The sequence below is a fragment of the Cydia strobilella genome, chromosome Z (assembly GCF_947568885.1).
Source record: "Cydia strobilella chromosome Z, ilCydStro3.1, whole genome shotgun sequence".
NCBI lineage: Eukaryota > Metazoa > Arthropoda > Insecta > Lepidoptera > Tortricidae > Cydia > Cydia strobilella.
Genome location: NC_086068.1, coordinates 6184105 through 6197682, shown reverse-complemented (window position 1 = coordinate 6197682; position 13578 = coordinate 6184105). Strand labels below are relative to the sequence as shown.

The 13578-nt window shown below is 37.7% G+C and overlaps 1 protein-coding gene across 3 annotated transcripts in view; it reads right to left on the bottom strand.

The window, feature by feature from the left end:
• Positions 1-567: 567 nt before the first annotated feature.
• Positions 568-13578, bottom strand: part of LOC134754322 (calcium-binding mitochondrial carrier protein SCaMC-2) — a 57238-nt gene continuing 44227 nt past the window's right edge. For all 3 annotated transcript variants that reach the window (XM_063690585.1, XM_063690586.1, XM_063690587.1), the window contains 3 exons: positions 4111-4269; positions 3150-3723; positions 568-962 (listed from right to left, as the gene is read on the bottom strand). In XM_063690585.1, coding sequence (XP_063546655.1) covers positions 778-962; positions 3150-3723; positions 4111-4269 — 918 coding nt within the window. In that variant the 3' untranslated portion in view covers positions 568-777. The remainder of the gene's footprint in view (positions 963-3149; positions 3724-4110; positions 4270-13578) is intronic.

Here is a 13578-nt window from a genome sequence, read left to right as displayed (position 1 = left end):
ACGAGGACATGTTTTAACCTTTTGGACGCCAATGACAGAAGGGCGAAAAAATCGATCTAGCTCGGCCTTATCTCTGGGAAAACGCGAATTTTTGAGTTTTTATATGTTTTCAGAGCAAAGCTCGGTCTCCCAGATATTTAACCCATATATGCCCATTGGATCGTTTCCGCTAACAATTCCTAATAGGAGAGAAAGCCTGTAATCTCAAGGTGTTCAAAAAAACTAGATCTAGGTATAAGTACATGCATTAATTTACCGGATAATTTCTGAGAGATAACTCTAGCTTCTTCTTTCATATAGTATCCTTGTATTTTTTACAATAGTCCGATGAATCGGATGCTTTTCCAAACATACAAGTAAATTATTGATAGAAACTTTAAGGTTATACATTCTCATATTCAAATATTCTAAGCTGATTTATTATAGTAAACTAGTACAACGAAATAATAAACTTGTAAATGAGTTCTAAATAAGTAACACGACAATAAAAACTAAAAAAGAACCCTGACTAAAAGAAGCGATAGTTAAGCTAAAACAAAAAAAGGAACGAAAAAAAAAATCAAACTAAAAAAAAATTACGTCATTTATTATAATCACAGATGCTACCCAACCGGGCCGGATAAAATGCAATCATTAGCTCAGCATAGTATGATGCGTCATTAAAAATGGAATATGTCACATACATAAAATAAATAAGATTTACATACAGCTATGTACAATCAAATGCAAAATTTGCTAATATGCTTAAGTGATAACTCAATAATGTTCCGTGCGTGATCACGTCATATTGACGCCTAGGGACCGGCTGGCGTACTCGTAGACGACATAGGAGATGGAGACGGCGGGTATGACCTTGATGAAGTTGGGTGTGATGCCGCGGTACAGGCCACGGACTCCTTCTCGTTGGACGATGTCCTTGAATACGCCACGCATCGTGCCTTCGGCTACTTTTGCTGCTTTTTCTGTAACAAAAAAAGGATTGGTTAATGTTGTAGAATTAAGTCGCGGGAGAACTGTGCCGTACCACAAAAAGATCTTAGTTATGTAACGAGAGAGCGGCCGGTCGGCAGAACAATAGACTAAGGAAAATAAATGTTGTTTGCGCTCAGTGCAATGCACAATGGTGTATATTTTTTTGTAATTTAAAACAGCCGATAGATAAATTAAATTGAAGTTATGAACAGTTTCTTAAGTTGTTATATTTCATTTTTGTACAAAATCGACTGCGGAATCGAGTATCGAGACAAACCTTACTGGTTTAACGATACTTTTGTAATTAGGTTTCGATTTCGTGTTATAAATACTACCTAAATAAATAAAATAATTAAACATTCTCGCACGGGATAGAGAAGTAACCGTAGAATTCACTACACACAAAGATCTATTTAGTTATTGTGTAGTTATTAACAGCTAAACGAGATGGCGCTGTACGGCTTCGTAAATTATAAGGTAACTTTTTATTGACAATAATTGACGTTTGATAATTCATATGGCACAGTACAGCGCCATCTGTTTCGGCTGCCAAACTAGGGAATGTTTTTTTCTTAGTCTTTACCATAGAGTAACTTATACTAGAGCGGTACTGTCATAGCAAAGATAGATATAACTCCGTAATAGATGGATACAGTCTAAGGAAAAAACGTGCCTCGAAAATCACGAAAATTTGACTCTCGATCAGATGGCGCCACTAGTTTTGGCCTACACTCGTATAGAGGGCGTTGACAGTTTCGTTTGTTATTTATAATTTTAACGCATACCAGTGAAAGAACATGGGTCAAAATCATATAAAAATAATTAATGCAAATAAAAAAATAATTTATCCATATTTAAATACATTTTAACGTATTTTTTTAAATCTTCAATTTTAGTTTTAAAGTATGTCGATAGGTGGCAGTGAATTTACAGTGGTTACAAAATTTACTATGACAGTACCGCTCTATCTTATTATATACTCATTGGTCATAGTAAATTTTGTAACCCCAGTAAATTCACTGCCATCTGTCGACACACTTTAAAACTAAAAATAAATATTTATAAAGATACGATAAAATGTATTTAAATATGGATAAATGGTTTTTTTATTTGCATTAATTATTTTTATATGATTTTGACCCATGTTCTTTCACTGGTATGCGTTAAAATTATAAATAACAAACGAAACAGTCAACGCCCTCTATACGAGTAGTGTAGGCCAAAACTAGTGGCGCCATCTGATCGAGAATCAAATTTTCGTGATTTTCGAGGCACGTTTTTTCCTTAGACTGTATCCATCTATTACGGAGTTATATCTATCTTTGTCTTTACCTTTCCACAACCATCAATAACTCTTTAACTGAGATACTCGCAATTATTGTTTTGTTCAATCTTCCTGCGGTATATACACTGACAAGGGTCTTCTGATATTTAGTGACAGAGTTATTCTAACTTCTATGAATACTTATTCGAACTATTATGATAACCATCATCCCTAAATTATTATACCTACGATTAGTACGATTATTACTTTCACTATATTAAATAACTAAGTATTTAAATATACCCAGTTCTAAGTATGCTTTCGTTCTGACTATAATTAAGTAATGAAAAAGTAATGGGTTTTTTATTTCAATTTACTTTAGTTAGGTAATTCCGTAACCTGTTACTTCTTCCGAATTACTGTAGTTATGTTTCGTATATTTGGTGGTGTCAAATTGGTGGCCGTGACACATGAAATTGTAAATATATTACGACTGTCAACATACAAAGACACTAATTGTTACAGCCGACGCGTTAAACAAAAACGCAAATAAAAATGTGTATTAGTGTTCGTGACAGCCCTATTTGCGCGTGACGCAGCGTCGACGCCTACGCGTGACGTCATAATATCATATATCGCTACCTAGTGAAAACAACGCTCTCAGTAAACTTCTGTAGTATGCTTTTGTTTTAGTCAAAACAGGCCTGAATGATTCTTAGTGAGCTCATGAGCGTCAATTTTAGGGCGTTCGCTAGCTGGCGCGGTTGCCCCTACGTACAGCGTGAGCGGGCTAACGAAAAATAGTATGAGTATCGCTAACTCGTGCGGCGGATTTTACCTACAATGGCACCTGCGCATGGACGCTATGATGTTTAAATAAAGTTTTAATTAATAATTTTCTCTCTATATTTACCTTGCGCCTGCAACCTGGTCCTCACGAGCGCCAGCGGGTATGAGCACACCTGCCCCAGTGTGCACGACGCACTGCCGCACGCCAGCAACAACAACATTCCCGGCTGTCCGTTGTGATGATACTTGTTTATGTACTTCTTCTTCAGCGTCTCGTAGATCGCCAGGTCTATCCCGGCGTACGGCACGATACCTAGGATATTTGGAATGTAGCCTTTATAGAAACATCTGAGCCCCTCGCGAGCGTATATTTTCCGCGCGGCGTCCATAATGCCGCTGTACTGGCCGGTTTTTCTTAGCGCTAGTCGAGTTTTGAGGACTTCAAGAGGGTATATGACTGTTTGGCTGATTGCCCCGGCTGTAGCGCCGGCGACGAATCGCTCATATATCTCTAGAGGCTGGTTCTTTCTATCGCCAAGTATTAGACGCTTGACTTGCTCGTAGGCGGCGAACTTGATTGCGGATTCTGGCGCTATTTTAATGACGTTGATGCCGTTTCCCCGCCAGAGACCGGTGATGCCGCCCTCGCTTATCATCCTAGCTAAGCACTTGCTCATTCCTTCTCTTGTTGGATTCACCTGGAAAATAAGACTCGGGGTTAATTGAGCAGTGGTTTTTAATCCAGTTAGATTTGCTATCAGCCTTCCAAACTTAGTACTATTATTAACCTTTTGGATGCCAATGACCGATATATACGCACATTACGCACCGTAGGTTTAACGCCAAAGACAGATTAATCGGTCATAGACCACAGAGCAACATAGACCTACATGCATATGCATAAAGTTCAATTTCAGTTTTAACACTTCGGTGACGTGGCGTCTGGATAACAGCTTTTGTGTTTGACACGGCGTCGAAAAAGTTAAAAAATCTATGCTTTGAAAGCAATTATTCTGGACTGTGACAGCGTATTCTATGCTATAGGCTAAGTAATAATTAACATGCAGAACCGAATAGTTAGTTACCTGCAGGAACACTTTAAGTCGGTCCAGAGGCGCCGTACAGGTCCGGCTGAACGCTCCGGCGATGCCACCCGCCAGCAGATGGCGCCACCACTTGCCCGTCTGGAGTTCGCTCTGTGTAAAGTCGTCGGGTACGTTCATGTCCTCCCCGATGTCCAGATACTGGAAGAAGAGAGAAGTTCTGTTTAGTTTATGGTTACCTGGTTATGTTAGATACAACCCGCTCATTTTACAATATTGAAACGGTTTAAGGCAGATGCTCTTGCTGCTGAGAGATAAGGTTCGTAAGAAGTCTTCTGAGGTAGGTAATGTAAATATAAATCCTGTGCTTGCTTGGGACATCTGGTTGAACTTTTAATGCCCTGCAGTGACGTGTATCTTCTAGAAGAAACAAATTTTCATGGGTAGTTCTATGCAGCTGATCGTGCAAAATATTATAATATGAGTGAGATACATTTTACTGACAATGGAAATCAAACAGTCTTTAGGTGATACGGGACAAAGATTATTCTTTTTTGGCCGCCATTCTTTGTGTAACTCTCGCGTTTGCCAAAATGTTAAAAATAATCTAACCATTCGTCTGATACTAGAAAGATTTTTGTTAGGCTTACAACATTACGCTCATGACAGGATGTAGAGTGATTAGAGAATGCATCTAGAGTGAAGGTTTTACTAAATTGTGACAGTAGTGATAGTTAAGAAGCTAAAATCTACCTATTTATTTATCGTGTGGCATTACAGTTGCTGGATTTAATTTAAATATTATTCTAGAGATTGAGGTTTGCACTCTACCTATACATATGTGATGTGTTGTAGAGCAATTTCAATATGTTGTATGCTAAGATGGAATGATTTGCCTTGATTTTCTATTATTAAATGTATAAGAAAATTACCAGTAACTGGCCACTTAACAAAATGACATTTAGTAAGTATCAACTAATTTTATTCTCAAACATGGCCTACCAAATTTTCTGGACCCACAGCCCGTGTGCGTCGCAATATCGATTCGGACATGAAATGGGGACTACTTATTCTGTTTATTCTAAATTGCGGCATCGCAACGCAAAAGGGCTAACAGTGTCGCTATTATTTTAACCTTTCATACTCGTATGTGTGTGGTGGTTTAAGACTTTCAGTGCCAACCATCCCATTTTCAATACAAAATGTACACAATGAATGTGTTAAAATTGTAAATAAAGGTAATCGAAAAAATCGATCAGGAATCTTATCGAACACAGACGAAGGGTTATTAGTAACGGCACTGTTATTAGATTTTTTATGTTGCGAAGTGGCCAGTTATTGGTATGTAGCTAGTGATGTATTTTACCCTAATACAATAGTCTACATGTTGTTCATGTTCATACTCTACATCGTTATCATCATCGTCCTCGACAACGTATGGCTCATCCACTTCGGGTCTGACGTATTTCACTTGTTTGAATTTAATATTAAAATGAGTCCACGCGTGGTATAGTAGCCGCTCCGCCTGTGAGAAACCAGGGTCAGATCCTTCAAGTATATACAAGGCCAAAGAGGTAGTTTTGACGAAGTATTTCTATTACTTAAGAAGCGTCACTGCTCTAAGTAGTGAATAGAACTGTAATCGAATGTACGTCGTAACTCAAATACGAAATTATAGCTTCTGTACAGAAACTTGTTACTTGCGCATTGTAGTCATTGTACCTCTTATTTCTTTTTCAGTTTTCGAGTTTATAGCTTTTTCTCATGGTATATGCAAATTATACAAATAAAAAAGGAGTAAATTATCTATTATAAAAGTTCTCTAGATACTAATGCAGAAATATTATCTCACAATCCATACTAATATTATAAATGCGAAAGTGTGTCTGTCTGTCTGTTACCTCTTCACGCTTAAACCGCTGAACCGATTTAGTTGAAATTTGTTATAGAAATAGTTTGAGTCCCGGGGCCTTCCCCGTAGGGTAGTTTTGATCCCAGAAACCATCCTTTAAGGGGATGAAAAGGGGAATGAAAGTTTCTATGGGAAATCTATATAAAGCATATTGGGTAAAAAATATGCTACCCAAATTACTAACTCCATGCGGACGAAGACGCGGGCAAAAGCTAGTAGTACATATGTATGATTCGCATAAAGCAAGTCAACGACCGAGCTACCGTTACAGCATGTACCTATCAGCAAGATTTTAAAGTTCTTTAACCAATATTGATACTGCAAGCTAGCGAACAAAACAATGCAGTTAAGATTTTATAGTATTTTGTCAATATTTACGATTGAAACTACTAGCTAAAGAAGTGACTGATTCTACCTATTGAACTCTCATTGAACTTCATTTACGAATTATTAAAAGTACATTGGACAAATGTATGAAAACAGGGCAGGTATATTACCGCAGTCTCCTTTAATTTATATTGACCCATGATCGTATGTTCCAAGTCAACGGTGAGGGTCAGCAAAGCAACGTAGGTCTGCCAAAGCATGGCTCCCTGGTATCCTGTATAAACGATAATTTTTAACACAATTTTTCCCTTGCTAATCATTATTTTTAATTTTGCCCACCAATTGTGCGATGCATAAGCATGTTTTCAAGACTGTTACTTTGACAGATGTCAGTTTACGGCTGGCATGTAAAAGGGAGCTGGGAGTTTGTATATGTAGACAAGCGATGTCTACTGGAGTACACTGGTGTACCGTTTCCATTTTTACAACTGGCAACGTTTTAGGCTGCCTCTACAGGCTGCTTGCTAAGCCACCCTCATAATACAATCTTATTCCACCACATAGCTGCATCCCGTGAACCTCCCTTCAGTTTTCAAGGTATGACAGTAATTTACCAACGTATTTTCTGGTTGCACTATCTTATTATTACACATAAGACGGTCTTATTTTTTTCATATACAAAACAAGCTGCACTACATTCCTAGTTTTCCTACCACCGGTTTGGGAATACAGGTACCCAATTAAAATATCATTTGTATTATTACGTCGCTCATTCATCAGATATATCATAATTTCAAATCATTAGACTCAATAAAAAGTTACGTATCCACGCTTAACCGTATTATGTATGTATGTATGTCATTACTCATTAGTCATTAGCGAAACATCCGGAACTTCGATCTAGCGCGAACCGGTTCCATTTAAAAATGGAAAGTGGGCGCCACACATTCGCGAAATTCTTTCTTTTGTGTTAAGTAATTAGAAAGTTATGAGAAACGTTTCGGCGTTACGTTGCTGTTATATGTGGCGGCAGAATCGTAATGAAACTGTAACATAAAACTACAAAAAAGTCCCTGTCAGAATTAGGTAGTTATTCGCTAGTATTAATAAAATAATAATAAAATTATGGAATTAGAACAATTAAACAATAATCAGCTCTGCGCCAGAAAAGGCGGACTTTGCTCAGCGTCACACATGCGGATGTAACTGTACCTACCTAAATGATATGGTTTGATATTTATATGTAAAACGAGTAGAATGATTTTAGACTGAGTACCCAGCTATGATGCATAGGCTTATGCTTGGCTTTACGCTTTCACTTGGCTTTCACCATCCATTGGGTATATTTAGCTAGGACATGGTCTCCGTACTTAGGGCAGGGCAGCTACCTATTTGTCCCAAGTTTAAAGTTGAAACCTCGTTCGGGCCTGCCTGGATGGAGATTAAAATGCTTGAGTAAAATCTAAAAATAAGTTAAGTCAGTTAAAACTGACTGTGGTGTCTGAAGCCCCGCGATCTTCGGAATGTCGTCTAAGACCCAACGAGCTAACGTTCTCTGCCTGGTAACATGTTCCGCTCAATTCAATTTAAGCTTGGTCATGACTTTTTCTGTCTATACAATTAACCTTGCAGCCTTCGTTAACATTGAGATATGATCCGTCACTATCACTATCGTCACTTTGTGGGTGTGTTTTTGAAATGTCAATGTCACTTCTACAAGTTCTACAGAACGTTGATATGATTTTAAAATTTACGTATTAACAAAAGATGAAAGAAAAGGGAATACACAAAAAAAGTATAAATTCCTATTTAACGTTTATTTTCCAAATAAAATCTAATTGATCGATTAAAAGATACAATTACTTCTCGCCAGCTCTTAAATTGGTTTATAAGGAGGTAGATTCAATTAAGAGAGGTAGTGTTCATAGAAAAATATAAGGAAATGACGTATATGAAAAGCCCAATAAGTTACGGCAATACAGGTTTAATGTTTCATTGCGTTAGGTGGGGTAAGTACCTAAGTATCAAAGCAATTGGGTCGCTGTTGCTCATAACCTCGTTTGTGGAGTTCTAGCCGACCAAATTCGACACTGACCCCGATAGACAACCTTCGCAATGCCGGCGTTATGAAACTAATGCTTCAATACGGCTTGATAAAAAGTTACGTGATCGATTGATAAAAAGTTTAGTCAACCGTTTTGTTACAAATTGTTCCGGACTGTGTAATCGGACTTTAGTAAAGGGTCTTAATCAACTAGGCATAATCTTAACTTAAGAAATGGCTTTTTGATTAACCCTTGATAATCAAAATGTCACTTAAAAGCCAAGATCATGGGAGTAAGCGAAACAACATAAATCTCAGGGAACTGAAAGCATTGAAATACTGTGTTTATTGACAGCGAACACCATCTCAGAACACTTGTCTTGTAAGCGTTCTTGGCACTGTGGGCACAATTATATTAAGCGTCCTTATCGTCCAAAAGGTTAAAAAAACATTTAAAAGTGAAGCAGTGTGTGGACGAGTGCTTATGGGATGGCCGGCCCAAGTATTTTACAGATGGCGCCAGCATAGGTTTTACCTGTCAATCCTACGAATAGTGTCAAATTCTAGTTTTTTTTTGGAAATTTATGCCCAAATCCCATAGAACAAAACTAGAGACAGATAAAAGCTATGCTGGCGCCATCTATAAAAACCTTTGACAGTTGCCAACCCCATTAGTTAAACATACCTAAAGTACATCTGTGAATTGGCAACGCGTTCGGTTGATACATGCGTCATCGCGTCATTGCACGAGACACACTCGTGACATAACTTATGTTTAAAAAGTACGTGTATAGGTAGGTATGTAAAGCAATGGACATCCCCAACTTTCTAAGAATAAAACATAAGTACTGGTAGGTATTAATAAATGATATTTATATTAGGGTTAATGACGTTTGGAGTGGATTGTACTTGACTGTTAAGTTTGCTGACGATAAGATAAACAAGATTATTGTTCTGTCTGTGTGTTGATATTGAAATGTCACTGCTGGTAACGTACGCGTGCCAAGAGTTGATAGGATCAGTAAGAGTAATAAATCCATTGCGATCTAGAATGAACGATGTACGCTCATTGTGGGCGTCACCGTTGTCTAAAAGTACGTGTCATACGTAGTTGGAGCACGAATCAATATCGGTAGACTGTTCATACAAATCCATCGGTGTAACACCAATATTTCGAATTAAGGGATATTTTAAAATGAATGTCAAAAGACGGTTGTCACACTGCTCCGCACTTCGCAGCGACGTCCGGTGGTGCGGTTATTAGTTTAGTACTGCAGAATCTATATTTGTATACAAAAACTGTGTTATACAGTGGCTCTGCGTCTCCGTGCGAGTCGCACGACGATCCGTGCTTTCGGACGGAGATGCGGTGCGCGCCGCAGTGTATGCCACACCGAGCTCCATAGTACCTCACGAATTTTTGTTTATAAACGAGGTTCGTCGTGAGCTCCGGACGAAGATACGGAGAAAATCCGTACGGTGGTGCGTCGTCGCCGCACGCGAATTAGTGCCAATTGCACCATCCGCACTTGACAGACTGATCAACGTCACCCGGCACGTCGTGGCGGTTTACTATGAAACTCTCCATACAATAAAAAATTGCGAACTCTTTACGATCACAAACAGTTAGCGCAACCGATTCTTAGTCGCTTCGTACGCCGCAACGAAATGCGGCGTCAGTGTGACATCCGCCTACAGTATATGGCGTGGAAGGCTATGCACACTAGAAATTCTGATTTCACGATTACATTCCAAAACTACCTAACCATTTGACCGCCAATGACGTCAACTGACGCCTGCGGCTACAGCCCAATACAAACCTTCGTGCATTTTGACAAGGTTTACGATGAAAGAAAGGCAACGTGGGTTTTCATAATTAGGCATTTGATGTACATGATGATGCGTGCTATATGCTATCTATCTATAAAGATAGTTTAACTCCAAACCCCATAATTGTTATACTTTGCCTCCTCATATCGGCGCGGCACGTCACTTGTAATTTCAAGAAAAGTCTAATATACATATTTAATAACGAATGTTTTAGTAACGTGTAGTTATTTAAATATGCAATCAACGTTATCAAGATACTTTTATCAGTGAGCGTCGCCGTCGTCTGCATGACTGGAATATGATGAAAACGTTAAAATTAAGCGACGCAGACTACTATGACGGACTATTTAAATATGTCCTGGCGTCCATTTCTCGAACGATATTAGTCTAATATTATTAGTATGTTGCCATGGTATCCCATACGACTTGACAAGTTAATGGACTAATAATATTAGTCTAAAGGGGCCCACTGACTATCAGTCCGCCGGACGATATCGGCCTGTCAGTTGTTCGGAACTGTCAAATTTTTGTTCTAACTGACAGGCCGATATCGTCCGGCGGCCTGATAGTCAGTGGGCACCTTAATAGCGTTCGAGAAATGGGCCCCTTAAGTCGTGAATTTGTAATTTGTTTGTAATTCTGTAGGGGAAAAGCTAACTTGAACTGTAAAAAGTGTGGCAAGTCATTACAAACGACATATTTTCATAGAAATTTGCCATTAATGATGACACTACCACACTACATTTGTCCTTAGAAATGCAATGCGGAGTTAGCTTGGTACGACTATGTTTGTATACTTAACTATATTTACTTATTCCAAATTATTGGCAATGAATAGTAATTTTTGTTTGATTTTTTTTTAAATCTTTTATTCTAATTAAAAAAATATTAACGTTAGAGCATTCCTGAGAAGTAACCCTACGTGGGATTTCAGGGTTTGTCCAATGATTAAGGTCACTCTGTATATGTACATATTATTCATAAGTGCTTGTTGCTAGGCTTACATGAGTAAAGTATATTTGAACTTGAACGTGTGTAGATAATTTTGAACACCTGGACCGCTTAGCCACTTCTGCTGCTGCACCAAAACACGTGCAAGCATTGGAATTATCAGCTTTTCCACTAGACAGGTGGGCAATGTGGGCATTACCAATATGCGCGGTACTTAACGACGAGTGGTTAATTCCGTTGTTATTAATGGGTTTTACGTACAGTAGGTACCTAGTTTCCATTGCAGCGGGTTTCGTTTACAAATGATAAAATGTTTTTTTTTTCTCTTAATTAATGTTTTAATTATACAGGATTTTGACTCATGGAGACCCTACACAGCTCTAAGGATAATTTGATCTATATAATCTTTTAGTTCTGACACTTAGACATTTGCACCTCCAAATAATTTTAGATTTTTTTTTATGTTTGTGTTTTTTTAAATATGATTATTAGAGTTAGGACAAGAAAAGATTTTGACAGCACACGCAGTGCCAGTGTTATTTATACGTCATAATTTCATAGAAGTTTGACGTTTAAAATAACACCTTTTCTTGGTTTAAGTCTATAGTTCTTTTCGTAATTCGACATTTAGAAATTGCTAAGTATTTGATATAAGTTTGAATTGATATTTGCAGTAAGATGGATTTTATAATTGTTGATGTGTTTTTTTCGCTTGTATGTAAATTCCATGTTGACGTGTAAAAGTGCCCTTGTGGCCTATTTGCTGAATAAATGTTGAAGTTTGTAGTTTGAAACCCATTCAAGCCTTTGAGTATGAAAGATATACATATTATTGTATGATTCAAACACAAAAATACTATAAAATTCAGTTGCAAACGTGGAGTATCTTCATGAGCCATTTATTCTAAAATCTTGGAATCATTCACACACTTACAGAGTGATTTGCCTCGGTGAGACAAAATCATTATTGACCTAACAGTGTGAAACTAGGTAGGTATTTGAGTAAGTTTCTCCCATAATATTTATATTTACTTAGTTGGTGAAATAAGAGCTAGGTCGTACGCGTTGTTTACCATTGAGTTAAAAAATGTGATTCATTTGTATCGGGTCTCTTTAGTTATGTTTTAAATGTATGTAATTTCACGAACAGCACTAATCCTGTCATGTTTTCCTGTCAGTTATCGGAGGCGTAGTTTCCCGCGTGCTGCGCGGACGCATGACGTCACGCGCAGGCGTCGACGCTGCGTCACGCGCAAATAGGGCTGTCACGAACACTAATACATATTTTTATTTGCGTTTTTGTTTAACGCGTCGGCTGTAACAATTAGTGTCTTTGTATGTTGACAGTCGTAATATATTTACAATTTCATGTGTCACGGCCACCAATTTGACACCACCAAATATACGAAACATAACTACAGTAATTCGGAAGAAGTAACAGGTTACGGAATTAACTAACTAAAGTAAATTGAAATAAAAAACCCATTACTTTTTCATTATTTAATTATAGTCCGAACGAAAGCATACTTAGAACTGGGTATATTTAAATACTTAGTTATTTAATATAGTGAAAGTAATAATCGTACTAATCGTAGGTATAATAATTTAGGGATGATGGTTAACAATATCTACGAGTTTGGCGCTTGTAAAAATATCATAAAATTTGTCCAAATACAAGTATGTACTAATCGGGGGCATTTCCAAATCGTTTAAACGTCTTGCGGTCAGGCGATATTATAAAAGAGATAACCAGCATGGCACTTAAAAATGTGAATGTTGAAAAAAAAAAGTTTAGCTCAGGTAAAGTTTATTGCCGTCTATTGTATTTGTGACGGCTGGCATTTGCAAACTAAGATAATGAATCCAAAATACATCCTAATTGGTTATCTTTATGGGGAGGCGAAGCTTAGCCTAAACAACAACAACTGATAAACTGTCCATACTACCTTTTGTTTGTCTCATTACCTCCTTTTACCCTTTTCATTAACACAAAGAATCCGAAATATGGGAGGCGGAGTTTTTAGCTCGCTCGTAAGGATCGAGGTAATTTTTTTTCTGAAATGGTTCTTCGGGAATGTCCCCGATTGTACGCTGATAGTCGTGGCGTGACTTAAGTATCAGTTGTCTGGGAGATATCTACAGGCGTATTAAGTCTGCCATTTCAAATTTAATAAACCCGCTAATGCAGTGACAACCCTAGTTATTATTCCTAAACTAAACAACGGTAATTGTCGTCATTTTACGTCTGGAAATACAATAGCTCTAAGTTCCGTTCCGGATGAGGAAAAAGTTGACGCAAATCGCCAAATTACGTCAAAGTTACTAATAACATTATAGAAATCTAGTCATCGTGATTATACGAGCACTAAATTCAGTGTGACTCAATAGTCCCAATACTGATAAACAAACCCAAAGTCCATAAATTTTGTTTTAAAAAGCTCAGGAC